Source organism: Ictalurus furcatus, chromosome 17 (genome assembly GCF_023375685.1).
Source record: "Ictalurus furcatus strain D&B chromosome 17, Billie_1.0, whole genome shotgun sequence".
Classification (NCBI taxonomy): Eukaryota; Metazoa; Chordata; class Actinopteri; order Siluriformes; family Ictaluridae; genus Ictalurus; species Ictalurus furcatus.
In genome coordinates, this window is record NC_071271.1 from 19666928 (window position 1) to 19688702 (window position 21775).

At 38.1% G+C, this 21775-nt stretch overlaps 2 protein-coding genes across 2 annotated transcripts; both read right to left on the bottom strand.

Moving 5' to 3' along the window:
- Positions 1–7898: 7898 nt before the first annotated feature.
- On the bottom strand, positions 7899–11887 carry rwdd3 (RWD domain containing 3). Its single transcript, XM_053647322.1, has 4 exons — positions 11669–11887; positions 9746–10215; positions 8519–8634; positions 7899–8378 (listed from the first exon to the last, which is right to left on the bottom strand). The coding sequence occupies exons 1-4, from the start codon at positions 11751–11753 to the stop codon at positions 8267–8269; spliced, it is 783 nt and encodes a 260-aa protein (XP_053503297.1). The 5' UTR covers positions 11754–11887; the 3' UTR covers positions 7899–8266.
- A 94-nt stretch (positions 11888–11981) lies between these two features.
- LOC128621507 (holocytochrome c-type synthase) lies at positions 11982–21729 on the bottom strand. Its single transcript, XM_053647321.1, has 7 exons — positions 18985–21729; positions 17220–17327; positions 16712–16881; positions 16342–16490; positions 16106–16225; positions 15928–16014; positions 11982–13255 (listed from the first exon to the last, which is right to left on the bottom strand). Exons 2-7 carry the CDS (start codon positions 17323–17325, stop codon positions 13063–13065), a joined length of 825 nt encoding a protein of 274 aa, XP_053503296.1. The 5' UTR covers positions 17326–17327; positions 18985–21729; the 3' UTR covers positions 11982–13062.
- Positions 21730–21775: the final 46 nt, after the last annotated feature.

A 21775-nucleotide genomic window follows, 5' to 3' on the forward strand; every position in this document is an offset into this window, starting at 1 on the left:
CAGTTCGAATTTAACATTCATGATCTAGCAAAAAAAAACAAAAAGGTACTATACTACACACAGGAGCATAAAACATAATAGTGAAAGAGTACATGAGAGGAAAGAGAATCTCCCAGCAACTCACTCACGTTGCCTGGAAAACAACATCCCCAATAACATCCCCAAAGGATGCTAAAGGTAAAATTAGATCACAGCAAATTGCACCACCATTGACTCAACAACCTGGCCTTCATCAATGGCATTCATTGGCTTCGACCTGGCAATAATCACCCAGGAGAAAGGACAATGAGAAAGCCGCAGGCACCACAGCGACCGACCATCTGCACTCTCCAGCAGATCCTCAGCTACTTCATGATTAAGGAACCTCTAACCATGTAAACTTGCCACAGTCGTGTCTTTAGGCCAAATAGCTTTTGTTTCAGTTTGTATTCAGATGAATGGCCTTTTTTTCCACTGCACATACGGAAAGAAGAACTGGTCTAAACTGGAGCCAGGGGAACCTGAGGTTCTAGATCTAGCTAATTTTCCAACTTGAGAGATGACTGGACATGTCTCACTGACAGCAGTAAAAGCGTCTGTAACACCATTATGGTGAACAATGATGTTCTTAAGAAGAAGAAGAATTACCACTGTGCCTTTGTCTATATCCTTTAGTTCATCAACTCCTATCAGCTGCGGTAAAATTATTGACAAAAAGGCTTTCAATGATAAAGGGATTTAAAATTTGGTTATCATTTCTAGAACAGCTAATTCACAGGGATGGATTAATAAATGGGGAAAAATTGTGTTTAACAAAGTATAATCATTGATATTGTGAAGCGTTCTCTAAAGGGACATTTAGTTTAATGGAAGGAAACTCTAGTGTCAGTGCTATGTAACAGTCAGAGGTATATAAACTGTTGTTTTTTTTTTTTTAAAGTACACCGTCATTTTTAAAAATAAAATAAAAAAGTAAACTTTTGCAAATTTCTGCAGTATAAAAGGAATACAGCATTGTTATGGGAAGATAACAGTTTGGCATAACAGTTTGCATTGTGTCGCATCACACCACCTTGATGATTTATATCTTACTTATTCAATATTTGTTTACACAGTGTCACATATTGTGTTATCAACCAGCTATGAACAGTGCTACCCCCAGTATTATTAGTTTCTGTTGGTGAGCAGGTACCAAAAACCATATAACTTGAACCTTTGGTAATACTATTTCCAGTTTCATGGAACTAAAGGTTATATTATTTGTGTCGTAAAAAAGGACTAATGACTAATTGGCAAGAAAAGTATTCTCTCATAGCTGAACCTGGAAACATGTCAATCTTCTGACACTGAGATTTGCATTTTGCCAATGTGGAAATTGTCTAATCTCGACCCACTTCATTCATCACACTTGAAGGAGGCCCGATCAGAATGCACCCAGATCACCTGCAGGGATATGAGGAGATTTTGAGGGAATTAGATTGGCTCTCAGCATCTGAAGGTATCTTCTCAGTTGGAGTCATGGGGAGAGGCTCAGTTGAGGCTCAGCTGGATCTCTCCACAGCACGGCATGTTACACCACGGAGAAATCCACTCACTTCACTGCAGGGGTGGCGCTGAAGTGCATAAGCAGCGCGACACACACAGTGACAGTGAGTGAAAGGAGAAAAGGGGGATAGAGATTCAGATACACAGTCTGAGTTCAATATATCAACTACACGTGCAAAGGTTTTTCTGGCAATAGTACAGTCTATTGGTTTTGCCAAGGATTGGGCTAATTTATTCTACATCAACTATTCCTAGTCCTCTTTTGTGAAAAATACCTTTTTTGGTCAAAACAAGTTACACGATATATGTCTGTCACAGTACTACTGCTATGGTAACTGTGTCAGCCTTTTGGATAGCTTTTCTTTATTTATTTATTCCTTTCTTTATTCAAATTTAATCCTAGAACAAAGTAGTATCACATATGCCAAACTGTATTGAGACAAAATGGGGTTTTTAGCAAGCCTTGACTAAGCCTTGACTAATTATTGAATAAGTTGGAGTATTCATCCAACAAATCTAAACCCTATATTTACATCAAAATAAATGTAGCAACCTGAGATACATAGCAGTTAACATCTATACCGGAGTGAAAGCAAGGCAGTACCATAATCAGGCATATAGCAACCATAATGTCAAACCATATTAAGCCTTATTTAGACTGGATCAATTTAACATGATGAGGTGGGGTATTGTATTTCTTACTGGTGTATCTCTGAGATTTCAATCCCATGTGACTCAGGAATGTCATTATTTTTTAAAGGTCTGTGTGTTCCAGGGTCTCGGAAGTTTGTGTGTTTTACCTACATTAAAAGGAAATGTGTTCCTATTTGAATTGACATACTCAAAGATTTCAACATATCCTATGGCAAAAGTGGTCTTCTCTTCAATATTGAGACTTTGTTTTCTATTATTTCCCACCAAAGTCAAGCACAGAACAATAAAAACAGACATTTTTAAATGACTTCTTATTGATTTCCTAACACAGGTGTAGCCTACATACATGATCAGACATCCACTGGAGTATTATGAATATGAAATAAACCATAATGCACCATTGTAAATTTGTGGTACTGTTATGGTGCATCCTACACTCTTCACAGTTACCACAGCAAAATGAGTGTAATATCATGGATTAGTGATTAATAACAGTGATTACCATAAAGAATCAAACTGTAGCATAGTAAAACCACAGTAAACTATATGAGCTGGTGACCCTGAAAACCAGCTGCAAACCTATATTAGTCCTGTTTTAGAAAATCCATAGTTTTACTGCAGTGGGTGAAGCAACGTGATGATGTAATATTGATCTGCCACCCTTTTGGCTCGAGTTAAAGTTGCATTCTTTAAGATTGAATCGCTTTTTTTTTTTCTTTCAAATTAGTTGCTCAGAGAATCTACACCATTCACTGTAAATGGTCGCAGAAACCTTCAGTCTGAACATATGAATATAGTATATTCTCAATAAAAACAAACATTTAAATCAAGAAGTGAGTTAATTTAATTTATAACAGTAACACACAGGAGGACTAATGCTACAAAGATGTATAATTTGTATTATATATGTATATTTAGTAAAAAAAAAATTGTTATAGATTTTTTTTTATTTGATTATTTCTACATTATCAAGTCAGTACAAAAACTCTGTTTTCTAGCACAAAATTAAATGTTATAGAAAAATGATGTCAGTAAAGAAAGCAGTATATTACGTAAGAGACTCTTTTCAGACAGTAAACTCAATGAAGTCTGCTGGGTTTTGCTGCAAAAATAAGAACCAAGTGCGACAGTCAAATTCTCCAGAAGAACCGTGGCTGGTTCTGCAAGATGCTCAATAAAACTTACAGTTCATTTCCTTATAAAACTGCACTAAGTGTACCCGAGATTATTTTTATTTTGATTTTTTTGTCACACCAAATATTGACTTTCTTTCACTGACTACTGTTTACTGCTCTTTACTGTATTTTTTAATGTAGAAATAATTCATTTCCAATTTTTTTTTTTTACATGTATATAATGCTGTTTACTGAGACCAGACTGAACTACAGAAATCACCAAAATAAAAGGGCTACATTACCAGTTAAAAGTTTGTACATGCCTATTCCTACATTCTTATTTTTATAATGAATAATAATGAAGAAAGTACGATGAATGCAGTCACCAAGAAAAGTGTTTAATCAATGCTACTTTTTTTATATTATTAACAGTATTCCTGAAGAAGCTTTCCGAAAATAGTCCTCACTGCTTCTCCTAAGTTCTAAATAACCTTTTACCTATGCTTATTAAATGAAATGCATGTACACCTGGATATTATTACTGTCATTTGTTTGAGAAACAAATTTCAACCATAAGCATTTATTCTAATATCCTTAAAGCAGTGAGAAGTATATATTAAATCTAGTGTCCATTTTGGCTGGTATTGTACACCACCACAGTATGCTGTAGGTTCATTCATATAGCTGTGTTGGATATCTAGAGACCAAAAGTGGCTATGAAGGGAATGGGCGAGTAGACAAGTTTTCCTACAGCACAACAGCACCCTATACTGTCCACTAGCAGCATACACAAGTGTGCTGTTCGAGCCACTCTGCACAATGTCTATGTGGGATGTTCATCTATTATTCCGAGTGATTAATAAGGTACTAATGAGTATTATTAAAATAGAAATACAGAATTGCATGAATAAAAGTTCTAGTGCTCCAAAAAAATTCAACTTGTGTAATATTTTAGTGGTATTCCATTTATCCATAGTATTTTAGAACAATCCTGAGAAAATATGAGTGGTAATTATCAAACTGTGTAAGATTTTAATGTTTATTTGAAACTTAATTCCAGTACCTGATGTATTTTTGTCTAAGATTTCTTTTTTACCTTTTGCGTGAGACTTTCCATAAAACCTCTTTCCTAGGCATTTTGAATAATCTGTAGATCCACAGTGATCACTGAGAAAATAATGATCAAAATATAAAATGTTTTACTATTTCATTTTAGTCTTCAGTGCTTAGTTTTAAAAATATTCCCCATACTGTATGAACTATTTTCTATAATCATTTTGCATAAGCATTGCATATTTAACATATTTAACTCAAAATATGTCGTTAGCTACGAACAGAAACGGTAATATTCGTTTAATTAATGTTGATTTATTAAGCAAAACTTGTTCAGAATCAGAAAAAAAGATCAGATATATTAAAGGGAAAAAATTATTTTTCTATGTGTAGAGGAGTAGAAAAAAAAAATCCTAAAGTACAGATCTTGAAAAAAAGCATCTTAATTATAGCAATTTACTATAAATGCTGCTTAATTAAATGTAATTATGACCTAAAAAAAAACATCTCTAAAAACAGCATTTGGATTATTTTATAAGCACAATACTCCAGTGAAAGCAAGGCCGAATCTTCAAGCAAAACAACATTCACTGGATAGAGATAAGGCTGTTTCTCACATTAACCCAAACACTCAAACCTTCCCAAATTCATTCCTATCGACCAAACCCCAGACTTCATCACAAATTAAATCCCAAATTAAAGTGCAACTTTCCCTTACACCATCTGCTGAGCCTCTCCAAGTTGTCTCCACAAAGCTCAACCCACGATATCTCAGTTCTCAGTTAACTTCATTAACATGTCTATCTCTCACCTAAAACCATCCTCGGCACTCCAGCTTAATTAAAAAGGGCTGTGTTCACTCGCTACATTATCCACGAGTGTGTGCTTGCATGCTAAAAAGCTGGTCTGTCTCTCTGCTGTGATGAAGAATGAGCGTGCCGAAATCGGATAGCTCAATGACCAGGCGAGATTGCTGTTTTCTGAAATTACATCTCATGCTCTCAAAACTCCACACTAAACACAACTTGCCCATCTCTCCCAATCGTCCCCAGAGATTAATTGCAAAGTAAGCCATGTGCTCAAAATGAAATGAAACTCAGCATCCAAATGAGACACCCACACCACAATTGAACCAATTGGTTTTAGTGATGGGCAATTTCACACTAATGAGAGAATTCCACAGTGGTAGAATAACCATCTCTGGGACCTCTGGTATATCTTAACTCAAACGCCTGTGGTTCCAGCGAGGCACCTGTTGCAATACTAAACACAATGGTTTAGATTGTATATAGTGCAAAAGAAAAAAACATAGAGCATCTGGATAGACTTGAGGAAGGAACTAAAAGTGGACTAAAATTTCTGAACCAGTGATTCCTTGAAAGGCCTTTGTTGTGAAAAGGGCTAAGTTGCTTGACAACTCAGTTCTTGTCTGGCATTAGGTATACCAAAAACCAAAGAAATTGCCTGAAGTTTCTGCATTCCATCTCAAGTGGTCCAATAATTGCAAAGTTGGTTGCTTGACTATTTATTTATTTTTTTTTAATTATTAGCTCTATGTATCGGCATTGCAAAACCACTGTTTCTTTTTTATTTTTATTTTACTTGCTTTAACGATGATGGCATTTTTTGTGTCATGGCACACAACAAATTTTTGTTATACAGCTGTTTATGGAAACCTCAATATCTCGGCTCAGGATGGGCCTAGCTCCTTGGAATAAAACCTGATCTCAAGAGCACATTAAAAGGTACATGGACATATACAGTGCTGTGAAATAATATTTGCCCCATCCTGATTTCTCCTGTTCTCACATTAAATAGTTTTAGCTCTTCAAATGAAATACGACACAAAACAAAGGCAACCTGAATAAAAACACAATACAGTTTATTATTATTATTATTATTATTATTATTATTATTATTAAAAATGCTATCCAACACCTATCACCTATGGGAAAAACTAACTGCCCCCTTAAACTTAAAATCTGGTAGTGCCACTTTTAGCAGCAATACCTGCATAGATTTGGGGAATTATTAACTATGGGGGCAAATGCATTTTCACACAGGCCCAGTTTGTATTAGATAGCTTTTTTGCTTCAATAAATAACATTATGATTTAAATACTGTTTTTTGTGCTTACTCAGGTTGCCTTTTGTTTTATCTTAGATTTTGTTTTCATTTCTGAAACTATTTAGTATGAGATACACAAAAACAGAAGAAATCAAAATAATTTTTCATAGGGCTGTAAAAGCAGACTTACACACAGTAATGACTATGTGAATTCAGCCATGACTGGGAGGATTGGGAACCTCCCACAGCCTTCACATCGAGATGTTAGATGCCTTACTGAGGTTAGTGTCTTTCTGGTCTACACCTACTAAGGTTAAACAAATCTCCAGTTCATGCTGATGCTTCGACGGTGGCTCTCAATTAAGAGTCCGATATCTGCAGAGCTCTAATGTCATTTAACCAAATACATTTCCCAGCTCACTGAACCTCTACGCTCACTTAGACTGGGTACAGCTAAACTACATTAAATGGTTTTTTATGTCTATCACCTCACGGCCGATATGTTCTCGCACTGGATCCAAAAGTGATTTTACATATTGCCACTCAGTAGGTGACATTTAAGCTGCAATGTTTTGGAAAAACACGTCCGGACAGAAAAGGCATGTAAAGTGAATTTATTGTTTGGAAAATATGATGGTAAAGGGCAATAAGGTGATTTTCATTAAACACTATTAATCACGATTTACAAAATGGAATTTGACGTGAATCCTACTTTAAGCCCCTAACAGCTGTCTGTATTTGAAATGTGGATAGATGAATCCACAAGAGAAGGAGAAATAGAACATTCTGTATGAAAATTCATTTGGTAAAATTCACTCTGGAGTTTTTAAAGTAAATCTGTATTTATTTGACAGGTGCCTTTATTTATAACGACTCCTATTTTTTCCCCCAATGACTTAAATCTTTTTTGATACCATTATGCAGATTATTAAAGAATGATGTGAAAAGACATTTTGGTGCATAATCATCCGTTCCTCGTCGGTAACTGCTTTATCCTGGTCAGGGTCATGACCCGGAGCCTATCCTGGGAACACTGGGTGTGAGTTGAGAGTACATCCTGGATGGGATGCCAGGAAACCAGAGGAAACATTTATATTAGCTGATTTGGTGACTGACAGTTGAGACAGAATATTACTGAGGATTAAGGATCTTACTGAAGGTCCCAACCATGGTGGCTTGGTGGTGCAGGGATTTGAACCCACAACCTCCTGTGCAGTAGCCCAAAGCCTTAACCACTTCTCCACAGACAATAACCCAAGTTCTGGGGACCCTAGAGCTATGAGACAGCAATGTTACCTGTTGTACGTTGAAACGTGCAGCCTTATTCGATGAGTTGACGTAATTTCCACTGAAACCGGAAATCAAGGCGGGACTTATCCAGTGGCCCCTCCCCCTTTTAAAATCGCCAATAGTGTGTGGCTTACCTCACAGCCTTGACTAAGCCGTACTTGACGATATGTACCGTGGACAGAAAATCTGATGAGACTGAAGTGCAGAACGAGGTCATCAAAACTATTGAATCTTACTGCTGGTATAGAGAGACTGTAAATTTTAAATGCATGTGTCTTCTAAATGTAAATTTTGTCACTGTTTTTGAACACAGTAGCTTATAGATAAGCTTAAGGCTAACTTTTGATCAATTTTGATGTCATGGGGAAGAACTTCAAATGTGCAACATGACCACAATCGAACTGATTAAAGCTGGAGCCATCTTATGTTAACCCTATAAATTTGTGTGAATTCGCAATCCTTAGTGTTCAATCTCTGCTCAGGTTTTCCTCAAGGATTTCCCTAGTAATAAATCATGTATAAAAGCAGACTCTAAAAAAAAAAGAGCCAATAATTTATGACATTTATTGTAGCAAGGGAACAAATTCTTGGTAAAGCTTCATCGACCCTACTAAATCAAACTCCCTTCTGAGGTCCTCTAAAGACAAGTCTTCCTTAACCTCAAACGCTGATATTCTGAAAAAAGAGAAATGGGTTGAGAGGAAGGAACGTGAGAGTGGAGAGAAAGACATATTAAGTGACAGGCTGATGCAATAAGAAGTGTTCAATGTAAAGGGATTTTGAAATGGGTAAAGTGGAAGACTGGCAGCTCTTACCTTTTAAAATCCTCTGTAAGGGGCACTTCACATAAAACCCTCATCATCTTCTCTTTGCACCGTTTGCCTGACGAGTCGACATCAACTTTCACTGTCCTCTGAAGGTGGATATATTCCTTTAGGGGAGGATTTAGAGTTGTCATTCAATTATATCTTTTACTGACCTAAAGGAAATGAATATACTAATAAGACGTAATTGGAAATTGGGCTGGGTAAAGAAAAATAAGCACATATCATATCAGCCAAGATATGTTTGGTGTCTGATGTTTTCTTATTTAGTTTTGCACTTGAACAGCAAAGCTAATAAAACTAAGGGAAGTTGATCTCTTCCAAAATCATTTCCAATAACAAAGGCTTCCTTCTACCCTTACGTGCATGCTTTGTAAGCTACTTTATCTATTTTAAATAAATAACTTTGTAAAATGACATTGATAGTTTGTATTCATACATTTTATTTTAAACAATATTATCATTCTTATCATTTCCAGCTTTCTGGTATGATTCTACCTTCAAGTTTTCAGAGTTGGGGCCGAGGGAACGAACAATACCAAACCGTGCTGAGTAAAAAAGCGAATCTGGTTGTCCAAGATGGCCGTCCACATACCATCACAGTGTTATCAGTTACAGCATTTTGTTCTTGTTTATAGATTTGTATATTGTAGATCCTGTAAAAAAAAAAAAAAGAAAACTCAAGAAGAAAACATCAGCCACCAAACATATCTAATCTAATCTGTTTTACAAGTAACGCTGAGGTTTTGGTCGCCTCTCAAGGTGCGTCTCAACCAGCTCCCAAGTTCAGTAGTCAGGGCACTGATCAGGGAGTCAGCCATTTTAAGGGCTGTCTCAATGTCAAAATCTTTCCGGTGCACTGAAATTTTGTGCCCTTATTGGAAATGATGTCATATTTTCTGAAGCCTCTCAGCTCGGAAAAAAATGGCGGACAAACTCTCAGCCAAAGTCCGGCTACAAATGTAAGTAGCTTGTTATCGTTGTTGTAGCTCTCAAATGATTACTTACGTTAGTGATTTTTCACTTTATTTGACATTCAATATATGTAGTCATATCGCTGGAAACTGAGTCATCAGTGTCCCAGTGTGTAGTGAGCCAGGGTCCTTACCAGTGTCCGAACTTGTGTACATGATATACCAATTCACGACCGAGGGAGCTGATTGAGACGCACCCTCAGGTCAGGAACCAATAAACTTGTCATTAATCTCTCATTAATACCTTAATGCTTTCCTTTGTGCCTTGCAGTAAAATCAAAATCGGCCTTCCCACAAACAGTCTCCCCATCAAACCCAACTCTGAAGTCCACTTTTCAATCAGTTTGATATATTTAGCTTTAGACCGCATATGATCTAAATGCAGCAACGCCATCCAGGTGTCCTCTGCTTTACTATCTGCTGTATTTGAGCAGTCTCCTGGGATGTTTGGGGTTGTAATCAGGCTGGTGAAATGGTACTGAAGCCACGTCACTAGGTGGTGAACCATGGGCTCAGGTGGAAGGGTGTGAGCTTCACTGAGCATCGCTCTCTTCAGCTCGTGGCAATGGTTCCTCGAGAAATCGCTGGAGGTGACGCTGATATCAGGAGGGATGTGAGGGTATAGAGGAGGGAGATGGAACGTGAGGTTCAGGGTTTTTCTCCTGCTGTCTGTGTCTATCGCAGTGCAAATGCTGTACACAAGTCCTGTCTGAGCTGTGTTTAAAGAACAGATTCACGTTGCATTAGAAAAGACTGACGGTTTCTTGCAGGACAGTATTTAACGATAGTTCAGCCAAAAATCTGTCCTCAATTACTCACCAACATGTTCCAAACTCATTAAGACTTTCATTCATATCGCTTCATAAAGTCGGGATTAAACCACTGGGGTCACATGGATTACTTTTACGATACCTTTAGTAATTTTTTAGAGCTTGAAAGTTTTGGTTACATGGACTGTAAACAGGGGGATAGAAATCACCCAAGTTTCATTAAAAATATCTTCATTTGTGTTCTGAAGATGAACAAAAATCGTACGTGTTTGGAACAACATGAGGTTGAGTAACTGATGACAGTTTTTTAATTTTTAGGTGAACTATTGCTTTAACATAACAGATTCATAGTATTTATTCCACAGCACTAATCTGATTGGCCAGGATGTGATGATTATTTCTCTATAACATCTGCTCTGACAATTGTTCACAGGTTTATATTAATACGCTCGTTCTAATCCATTATCGTTTCTAGGAATAACTTAAACATTGACCTCTATGGCAGACACTCCACATAAACTGATCAAGGAACATGTGTAATTGTTTATATCATCAGATTTTTCTGTATGGAGACATTTATTTAGTCTTTTTGGAATGTTTCTCCAGTGTCAAGTTTCCAACAAGAGGAAGTTTTCAGGACAGGAGGCTTTGCTGATTCTTGGTAACATTTTTTTGTTTGTTTGTTTTTTTGGGGCACACGGTAGCTTAGTGATTAGTACATTCACGGGTTCGATTCCCTCCACTGCCCGGTGTGTGCGTGGAGTTTGCATGTTCTCCCCGTGCTGCGGGGGCTTCCTCTGGTACTCTGGTTTACTCCCCCAGTCCAAAGACATGCATGGTAGGCTGACTGGCATGTCCAAAGTGTCTGTAACGTATTAACGAGTGTGTGAATGTGACTGTGTATGTGATTGTGCCCTGTGATGGACTGGCACCCTGTCCAGGGTGTACCCCGCCTTGTGCCCCATTCCCCCTGGGATAGGCTCCAGGTTCCCTGTGACCCTGAAGGATAAGCGGTATATAAAATGAATGGATGTTTTGTTTTTGTCGTATTAACTTGAAGAAAGAGAAAAAAGAGAGACTGATGAGGAAATATTGCCACTATAACATAACTTATAGGAGGAACTCACTTGTTCTGCAGATGTTCAAGAAAACTATATATAACTATAAATGGTTAAAAGGTATGTCATTCTTTAATTTTAATTTAGGACTTGCTGTCATTGATTATTGTCCTATAACTGCATGCCCCGAAATGATTATTTTTCAGCAATAGACAGTTATGTTCTTATTCCAAGTTCATTCTTTCAACATTGAATTACATGGATAATCTGTATAACTATACCCTAGCTCTATAGCCAGCTAGAGTATAACTAGATAAAGTTAATCCTCATTACCCTCACCTGATTCCTCAATCAACTTAAATTCGTCTTTTCCGCAGAAAATGGCAGACAGAACTGCCATTTCATCCAGCGCTTCTTCAGACATCTTTGGTGCGTGAATGCAAAAATATGTACTAAAGTTCACTAGCTGGTTAGCATTATGTTCCCACACCTGTATTCATACCAATCCCGCATTCTCCTCTGTGATTGGTTAGTGCTTCTTCCACACGGGCGTGCTGATTGGAAGTTGTTCACGTTACCACAGCAACCACAGAACACGAAGATATCTGAGAGCTGTTTATGAAGACAAGTAACGTCTTTCGCCTGATTAATCAGATTAATTATCTTTTTTTTATTTTAAATATTTTTACAGGAATTAATGGATTAATAAAAGAAAGACCTGATAATGAATCAGGGACAGCTTGTGAATGTTAACTACTGACCAATCCTAGTATAGGAGGCTGGGACTGTACGAATACGGGTGGGTAAAAAAAATAACGAGTCGGTGTGTGATTGTACGCAGAAGTTTGAGTCGGTGTTGCAACACTGACTCCCTAAACTCAGTTCCGGTCTAGAGACTATTTTTTTATTATTATTATTATTTTAACATAATGTGGAATAAATGTATGATGTATTGAACACAAATTAACTCTTTTAATATGGAGTATAAGCCTTAATGAAGTCTACTTTCATTAGAAACATAACAATAAGCACAAGCTGTGGAAATGGCGCATAGACATTCACCAAAGTGCCATTTTGATGGTAGGAATTTAGATTTTCCTAAAACATAAAAGCGCAACATTTGTAGAAAAATTAAGATGTTAATTATTGAACATACATTGGCCTTCATACAGTGGGGAAACAAATCATGTTACAGATTACAGGACATCAGTATGGAAGTTGAAATTTAACCAACCTAGGATAAGCGTTTAGAATTATGGTGAAGATACTTGGCTTTTCATACTTAAGCAAAAAGGAAAACACCTTTAATTATTATAGAACTCCTGTGCATATAATTACTTCAATCACTAATTACATTCCTATTAAAAAAGAATAACGATAAAAAGTAATCACGTGATCTGTGATGTGATATGATACTGTATAATTCACTCTCAACAGCTTTAGCCCTGTGTTAGCATTCTACTACACTATAATTCTTACAGACAGCTTATTAAACTGTGATATAAATTGGCATTTGACCAGATTTCACTAATACTTGTTTGCATGTCTAATATTTACAGCCCATACTAATAATCATCATTAGTACAGGACATTTGGGTGTGTGTGCAATGCAACAGTACAGTATCTTCATTAAACACAGCACTTCCTGTCAGAGTAAGCTAAACAAGCCCAAATAATCACCAATAAATATGTATGAATATAAGTCTCCTATATTCCCGTAGAGAAGCACAGGTTCACGACGAGGTCCATCTCCACCACGCCACCTTCATGCGATCCCACACGGCTCCTAAAGAATCAAACGCTGGACGGACATCTAAGATGGTGTGACTCGACTTCTGACCTCCATCGTAGTAGTCGATCACATAGCGCACCTCTTTCCCACACCGGTCCACAATCCAGTCGTGTCTGTCAAATGGCAACTCATGCCTGCAGCACGAGGGAGACCGAAGAAGAGCAAAAATAAATAAATAATAAATATCAGTAGATCTTTCTATGTATTTTGTGGTAGTGGGGGTTCAGAGGTTAAAGCCATAGTTCAGCCAAAAATGATGAAAATTCTGTCATCGATTATTCACCCTCATGTCACTCTTATGCTGTGGTGCAACCTCTTTTAAAAAAGCCCAGTCTGGATCCGACAGTACAAAATAATTATCGACTCATTGCTAAACTGTCCTATTTATCAAAAATCCTAGAGAAGGTTATTTATCTTCAGCTCTCTTCTTTTGTTTAAATGGAAATGGTATTTTGGATAAATTGCAGTCTGGGTTTAGGGCACAACGTAGCACAGAGTCGGTTCTCCTTAAAGTGTCTCATGGGAAATTGTGCAATTCTAGTCCTTCTTGATCTTAGTGCCGCCTTCGACACTACTGATCATGAAATTTTGTTAGAGCGTTTAAGACAGTGGGCAGGAATTCAAGGAATTGCCCTTGAATGGATTTCCTCTTATCTTAAAGGGAGATCTTTCTCTGTAGAATTGGGTAATGTTTCTTTCTCCTCTGCACCCATTTCCAGTGGAGTTCCACAAGGCTCCAACCTGGGCCCAGTTTTATTTCCTTTATATATGCTTCCTTTGCCCATATTTGTCAAAAACACCATATATCTTTGCATTGTTATATTGAAGATACTCAGCTTTATCTCCCTTTAAAGCCAGGGGACTATTCTGTTTTACATTCACTCTTTTACTGTTTTAATGATATTAAAAAATAGATGACAACACATTTTCTTCACCTTAACGAATCAAAAACTGAAGTGGTAGTGTTCAGCTCCCCTAATTCTACTAAATCTATAATGAACTAGGCCCTCTTGCATCGAAATTACACAATCAGACAAGGATTCATGGTATGATTTTTTATTCCGATTTAAAGTTTGATTGCATATAAATTCGGTGGTAAGAAGTGGCTTTGTTCTAATAAGGGCTATGGTGAAATTGAAACCTGTTTTGTCTTTCAAGGACCTGGAGGTTGTTATACATGCTTTTATTTCTTCCAGATTGAATTACTGTAATTCATTTTATTATGGTATTTCTCATGCCTCATTATCACATCTACAGTTAGTCCAAAATGCTGCAGCTAGGCATTTGACTGGGATTAGGAAACATCCTAGTATATCACCTGTGTTGGCATCTCTCCACTGGCTCCCAGTTAAATTCAGAATTCAATATAAGGTTTTATTATTTGTTTTTAAGGGTCTAAATGGCTTGGCACCTCCCTGCACTGCAGAACTCCTTCAGCGATATACACCTTCTAGACCTTTAAAGTCATCGCAGAGTTTCCATTTAATTATTCCCAAGTCTCGTTTAATATCAAAAGGAGATGGGGCTTTCTCTGTTGTGGTTTGCCTCTTCGTATTAGAGCCTGTACTAACCTTGATGCTTTTAAATCTTATTTGAAGATTTACCTCTTCTCTCTTGCTTTTGACTGTATTTAGTGTGTTTAACTATATTATCTGTTTCGTATTGCTCGGTCGTTGGCATGTAAAGCACTTTGGTCAAAGTGTTGTTTTTAAATGTGCTATAGAAATAAATGTTGTAATGTTGTTGTGTTGTTCCAAACCCATAAGACTTCATTCATCTTCGCAAGACAAATGAATGACTGTTTACAGTCCAGTAACCAAAACTTTCAAGCTCCAAAAGTTATCCATGTGACTCCAGTGGTTTCAACTCAATTTTATGAAGCGATACGAATTCTTTGTGTGCGCAAGAAAAAGGTCTTTATTCATAAAATATCTTCACTTCCACATAGATCTCCGAGGCACGTTCTCGAGAGAACCACGACGCATGCGTGTTGTGCTGACATGAGAGCAGGCAAAAAAAATGCAAATCCTCCTCTATGTTGAAATCTGCAGTCATCTTTGTTACAAAAGTTGTTCTGTGTGACTCAGTTTGTCCCTCAGGCGACCCTCTTCCTCTGCTGTAAACAGCTTCCAGGTCCCGTTGTATGATGAGAGCGTCTTATGGGTTTGGAACGACATGAGGGTGAGTAAATAATGACAGAATGTTCATTTCTGGGTGAACTATCGCTTTAAGGTTCTGACTGGAAGTTCAAATCTCAAGACTGTCAAAAAGCAATGTAGGAGAAGAATCCTAACTTTTATGGTTCTTTCATACCTAATTAGTCTGTTTCATGAGTCTGAATCAGAGCGAAATTGATATAGTTGGTCCATTTACTGCAGATAATTAAAACAAAGCAAAAAAAGCTAAAGAAACTGTTGGCTAAGGGGCATGTAGGGTTGAAAACATACTCATAAAACTCTCTCATTCACTGGAAATAGGAGGAAATGGAGAAACAAACAGAGTGCAAAGAAATTGAGATCACAAAAATTTGCCTAAGCATAGAGAACTAGGTGCTAAATAAATGACTACATAATTATATTAATTACTATTTGTTTGTGCATCACATCCAGTATTTATTTGCTTTTGACCTTTTTTTCCAGTCTAAATATGCAGAGCACAAGGTATTTCTGCAGTGCTACAGCTCTGTCCTTTGATTAGATTTACTAGATTACTTACAGATTATTTACAGATTAGACTATTACAATCGTAAAGCAATCATGCATTTCCATTCTCTGTGTTTTTTTTATGTGCTGGGATTGAAACTCACCCCATCCAGTACCGAAAGCGGGCTCTCGGAGTAAAGTCTTTCGCTTTGCCTCCAAACCTTTTAAGAGCAGGTCCACATGGACACTCCCTTTAGACGACACAGACAAGTCACAACTGATCAATAACCAAACATCATGACTTTAAAAATAATATTAATCAAAAAGTTTCACTTGGCGCACTTAGAATGGAGAGCTTCCCATCTCAGGATCTCCTTCCACGCCTGCTCGTTGTTCTGGTTGTGAATCGAAATGATGTTCGTCATGTCTTTTTGAGAGATGTCTTGCTCCTTCCAGAGCCACCTGGTGGACACAGTTCAGGTAAAGTATAGCCGTTTAATGACGAGATCAACTGCATTCCCATTATTAAAACTTCTGCAAACAAGAAGCTTGGTTAGAAGTATTTAATACTCACTCACCCCTTCCTCAGCATGGCGTTCCAGAACATCTGCTCGGAGGGATAAACCCAGTTCTGGTCCGATCCTGAACGAGGGATGTGTGACTCTTCTCGCAGCACAGACAGAGAAAAGGGCTGGCCGGGAGAAGGCTGCTGGTTGGGTGGAGGCATCTGAAATCAAGAGGAAAATCATAAAGTCATACAGCAGCTACACTGAAAGTACAGTCTGCTTTCTTCTCTCCTCTATCGCTAGTGTTTCCGCTCTACGTTTTACTATAATATGAGCAAACGTCTATTCTACACATATTATACTCGATTCCGCTGCTGATGACAATTTATCATTCATCAGTAACCACTTTATGAGTAAATAAACTAATGAATAATTATCGCACCATGTTGGCAGGGTTGATGTCAGACGCTGTATGTTTGCTTCCTCTAGCTCCTGTCACAGGACATTGCACAAACTCGTAGGCTCGGTCCTGATGTGCTGGCCCATCTGGTACACTCTTGGGTTGTTCTGTAGTGGATGCATGGTGCATGGGGCAATCGGCCGGAGGAGCGGCTAAACACAAAGACATGAACAAACACAGACGATTGAGCAAAAATCACATTACTTCCCACATTAGCTCCCAAATGTTGCGTATGTGGTTTGCTTAATATGACATATTTATCTACGAAAATAGACAAAAGGACACAGCTGTGCTAAAAACAGTCCTAGTGGCTATATTGATGATGAATATTGCAGTATTGGCTGTACTGAACCTCATTAAATAAGGTCAGGGGACACAAAAAATTCATCTGTTTACACAACGGCCCCAGCAACAACATAAAGTTTGTGGATTTTCCAAAGTTTGCTAAAACCAGACAAATGAGCCAATTAAATGTGTTATTCCTAATCACCTCTTTTAGCGTCCTGGTGCATGGGACAGCCCGGAGGCGGAGCTCGGCTTTCGTCAGACATCACAACAGCCTCCGCTGTAACTGTGCCAAAGGGACTGGACATCATGTCTGTTAGGAGATGGACAATGTGAATGCTGTCACAGTATATAAACACTATCAAACCACATCCAGGGCACAATACATCACAATACTTATCTTGATAATAATAATAATAATAATAATAATAATAATAATAATAATAATAATCTTTAATTTAAAAGACACTTTACAACAGCAATACAATAATACATAAACAATGAACAATCACGGACAAACACAAAGTCAAACAAAAAATGAAAAACAGAGTACAGGTAGTACAGTCAGTGAGAGCAAAATGCATAGCAACACATCAGGACAAATAACACTGAGAAAACAGATACGTTTTAAGTTGAGATTTGAACTCGGAGATGGATGTGATGCACCGAAGAGTCAGAGGGAGTGAATTCCAGATCTCGGGCGCTACAACACTGAAAGACCTGCCACCCATCGTAGAGAGACAAAATCTAGGGACAGAGAGGATTCTGAACCCAGAGGACCTGAGAGAGCGGGTCAGGTTGTAGGGGAGAAGCAGTTCACGAAGACATGAAACCGTGAAGTGATTTAAATGTAAGCAGGATTATTTTATATTTAATGCGAAACGAAACCGGTAGCCAATGCAGTTCAGACAAGATAGGAGTAATGCGAGCTGAGCGCTTGGTATGTGCATCTTGGCGAGATCGAGATCACAGAAACCTGCAATATCAAAACAAAGCCAGAATGTATTTTTTAGCGTGTGAGCATTCTAAACATTTTAGAGATATTTTAACAGTATTAATGCTGAGTTTTTAACTGTAACTCATCATCACATTATTTTATTTGTGTTTGTTAAACAGCCACAAAACTGCAAAAACTCGAAGATGTAGACAAGACAAGACACAACGAGACCGGAACAGGACCAGGACAGGACAAGACCGGACCAGGACAAGATAAGACCAGGACAAGACCGGGCCAGGACAAGACCGGGCCAGGACAAGACCAGGACAAGACCAGACCCGACCAGGACCAAGACAAGACCAGACACGGACCAGGACAAGACCGGAATAGGACAAGACCAGACCAGGACAAGACCTAAACAGGACAAGACCAGAACAGGACCAAGACAAGACAAGACAAGACCGGAACAGGACCAGGACCAGGACCAAGACAAGACCGGACACGGACCAGGACCAGGACCAAGACAAGACCGGAATAGGACAAGACCAGACCAGGACAAGACCTAAACAGGACAAGACCGGAACAGGACCAAGACAAGACAAGACCGGAACAGGACCAAGACAAGACAAAACCGGAACAGGACCAGGACCAAGACAAGACAAGACAGGACCGGACCGGAACAGGACCAGGACCGGATAGACAGATGTCAAAACCCTTGTCCTTACAGCTACAACAGTTAATACAACAGCAAAAGGGCAAGTAAACAGATGTGATATTTGAATGATTTGTCTTGTGACCTTTCAGAAAATATATATTATAAATAAACAGCAGCCTGCGATGATACAGATCTGAGACTCAAACGGACAATCTGAGTTAAACCTTCAGAGTAAATACACCTCCAGTGTGCACGCACTTTTAATAACTGATAATAAATGCTTTTCTTGACTTTAACCATATCATAATGATTTATAAACAATACAACCTACACTGTGCCTTTCACATTAATAAAAATAATCAATAAAATAACCGTTACCTGATTGTAACTCTGTAACTCGCGTCAGCTTTGTATTATAATGCGTTTTAATTGTTAAATTCCGATAAAAAACATTCCCAAGCGCTTTTCAAAGTCGAACCCGGTGCTTTACCCAGCATACAGCGTGAACCAGCTTCTTCTTTGGGTTCAGTGTTGAAGCACAAATGGCTCTGTGGGTTTTTTATCGCCACCTGCTGGCTGGAAGATGAACAGCACTATAATTATACACCACTGTTTTCCCAACTCTAGAACACCAGAGAGCAGAGCTTCACTGTAATTGTCTTTTATTAAATACAACTGAAGATATAATAGTTATCTGCTTATCTCTCCTCAATTTTACAGAAATGTTACAGAAAATGCATTATGCAGATCAAGCTAAAACAGAGAGCAATAAATATACACACAGGGTCCCGATGACTCACTCATTACCCGATATAAGCAAGTTTGAAATACAAAAACTCAGAGAAACACATAAACAACCCTTGCTATCACGGGTTTGCTGGGTCAACAAGTGGGTTAAGACACAAACTCCATTATGAGGATAAATGGGCTGACAATCATTCACTATAGCTTCCAACTAAATTAGAAAAAAAAAAGTCTTACCTGTTGAGGAAGAAATACAAACAAAGTAATACTCCATCGGTCCTGAATACATTTTAACATAATTCTTACTTTGTTTACACTCTTACTCTCTCTATCACTGCTGATTGGCTGTGGATCCTGCCTGTCACCATGTAGTTGGATTTCTTTTAGCCTAAAGTTGGAGTGTGATGAGGTTTTACTGAAGTGTTTGTATCTGAAGTGGATACAGCATCAAGTCAAGTCAAGTCAGCTTTATTTCTATAGCACATTTAAACATCACCCAAAGTGCTGCACAGTAAAATCAAATCAGTATAAGATAAAGATTAAATCAAATAAAAACACCATAATTAAGAAACCAAATAGATTAAATAAGACAACAGGTAGACCGCAAAAAAATAATAATAAAGTAACAAGACAGAAACAAACAGATAGCTGTGGATGATGGAGATCTTAAAATGACTCAAATGCCCTGGAGAATAAATTGGATTTAAAAATGTCTGTTGTGGGGGAGAAGTTTATAATCAGTAGTAAAATATGGTTTTAAAAAAGGTCAGTTTCGACTGTACTACAGAATTGTCAGGGCAACTTTCAGGAGTTCAGGAATATCATATTATTATGCATTTTTTCTCCCCTCATTAATGATGTTTTTAAAATTCTATAATGCCACATAGGCTTAGTGGTTAGCACGTTTGCCTCACACCTCCAGGGTTGGGGGTTCTAATCCCGTCTCCGCCCTGTGTGTGTGTGTTCTCCCCGTGCTTTGGAGGTTTCCTCTGCTGTCCAAAGACATGCATTGTCTTCATTAAACAAATATATAAACTCAATTAAGTAAATTATATGTAGTTGCACATTGAAATAGCACATAGGCAGCTTTCTGATTTAAAAAAAAAACCCAAATCACAATTCATATGATATGCTGGAGAAGACAGTTTTTATACAGGCTGCTACAAGTGGGTTCGAGTACATACATTCATTCGGAGAATCCATAATTAAAATCATTTTTATAGGCATGCATGGTCCCTTATAGTATGTATAACATATAAGTCATGGCATCCATTTTGCTCCAGTCACAAGCCATGGACTTGTTAGTTCCTTTATGTTAAACTGTGCTGATGTTGTGCTGACTTTATTGCATCCGATAAAATAAAGGCAAATTTGGTTTCGCTTCATAGCAGCTTAGCATCGTTGGTTTCGATTGTCCGGATTTTCATCCTCAGTCCTTCGGTTAATCTGTGAAGAGTTCATTTGTAATACATATTGAAACTGTTTGCAGGTACACTTGGAGTAGGCGCTGTCAGGACTTGCCAGTTTATCAGGTACACCAAAATTGCACCTTGTCTAATTGGCTATTTTAGATAATAATTTACATCTACCATAAAGTGTAGGTCACTTTGAAGATTACAATTTATTAAGTAAGATTACAACTTACTGTACACCATCTCTTGATATGCACAATTTGTCAGCCTTCCTTTACTCCATTTATCAATGAAAAGGGGCGCCACATTTTAACATCAAAGTTGAGTTATACCAAACTATACCAAATATAACTATACCAAAGGTTCAGTCTTCTTTTTTCATATTAAAAATGTCAAGTGACAACCTGGAATGGCTGACAATTACACAAGAGTTTTGAACTCTCAGATAGTAACTGACACTCTCTGGAAGCCCCGCCCCCTTCCTCCTGTCTCACTTTAGTAATGTTTTGGCCTGTGCTCATGTTGCTTGAAAGATACCCTAACACAGTGCCCTCGCTTTCTTTTCAAGGTAAGTGGTGAATTTTGAAGTTTATTAACGTGAAATAAAATCTATTAACATGTCTGAGGGGGCAGGTGGCTTAGTGGTTGGCACTTTTGCCTCGCAACTTGGGATTGGAGCCTCCATCCCGCTTCCAACCTGTGTGCGCGGCGCTTGAATATTCTCCCTGTGCTTTGGGGGTTTCCTCCCCCAGTCTAAAGACATGCATTGTAGGTTGACTGGCATTTCCAGTTGTCCGTAGTGTGTGAATGTTTGTGCACTTGTGCCCTGTGATGGGTTGGCACCTAGCCCAGGGTGTCCCCCGCCTTGTGCCCACGTGTTCCCTGGGATAGGCTCCAGGCTCCTCCACAACCCTGTGTAGGATAAGCGGTATGGAAAGTGGATGGAAACTGTACACTTGTTAATGGTAATGCTAACTATAATGTGATTTTAGAACATTGTTTGTTTGCTTTGC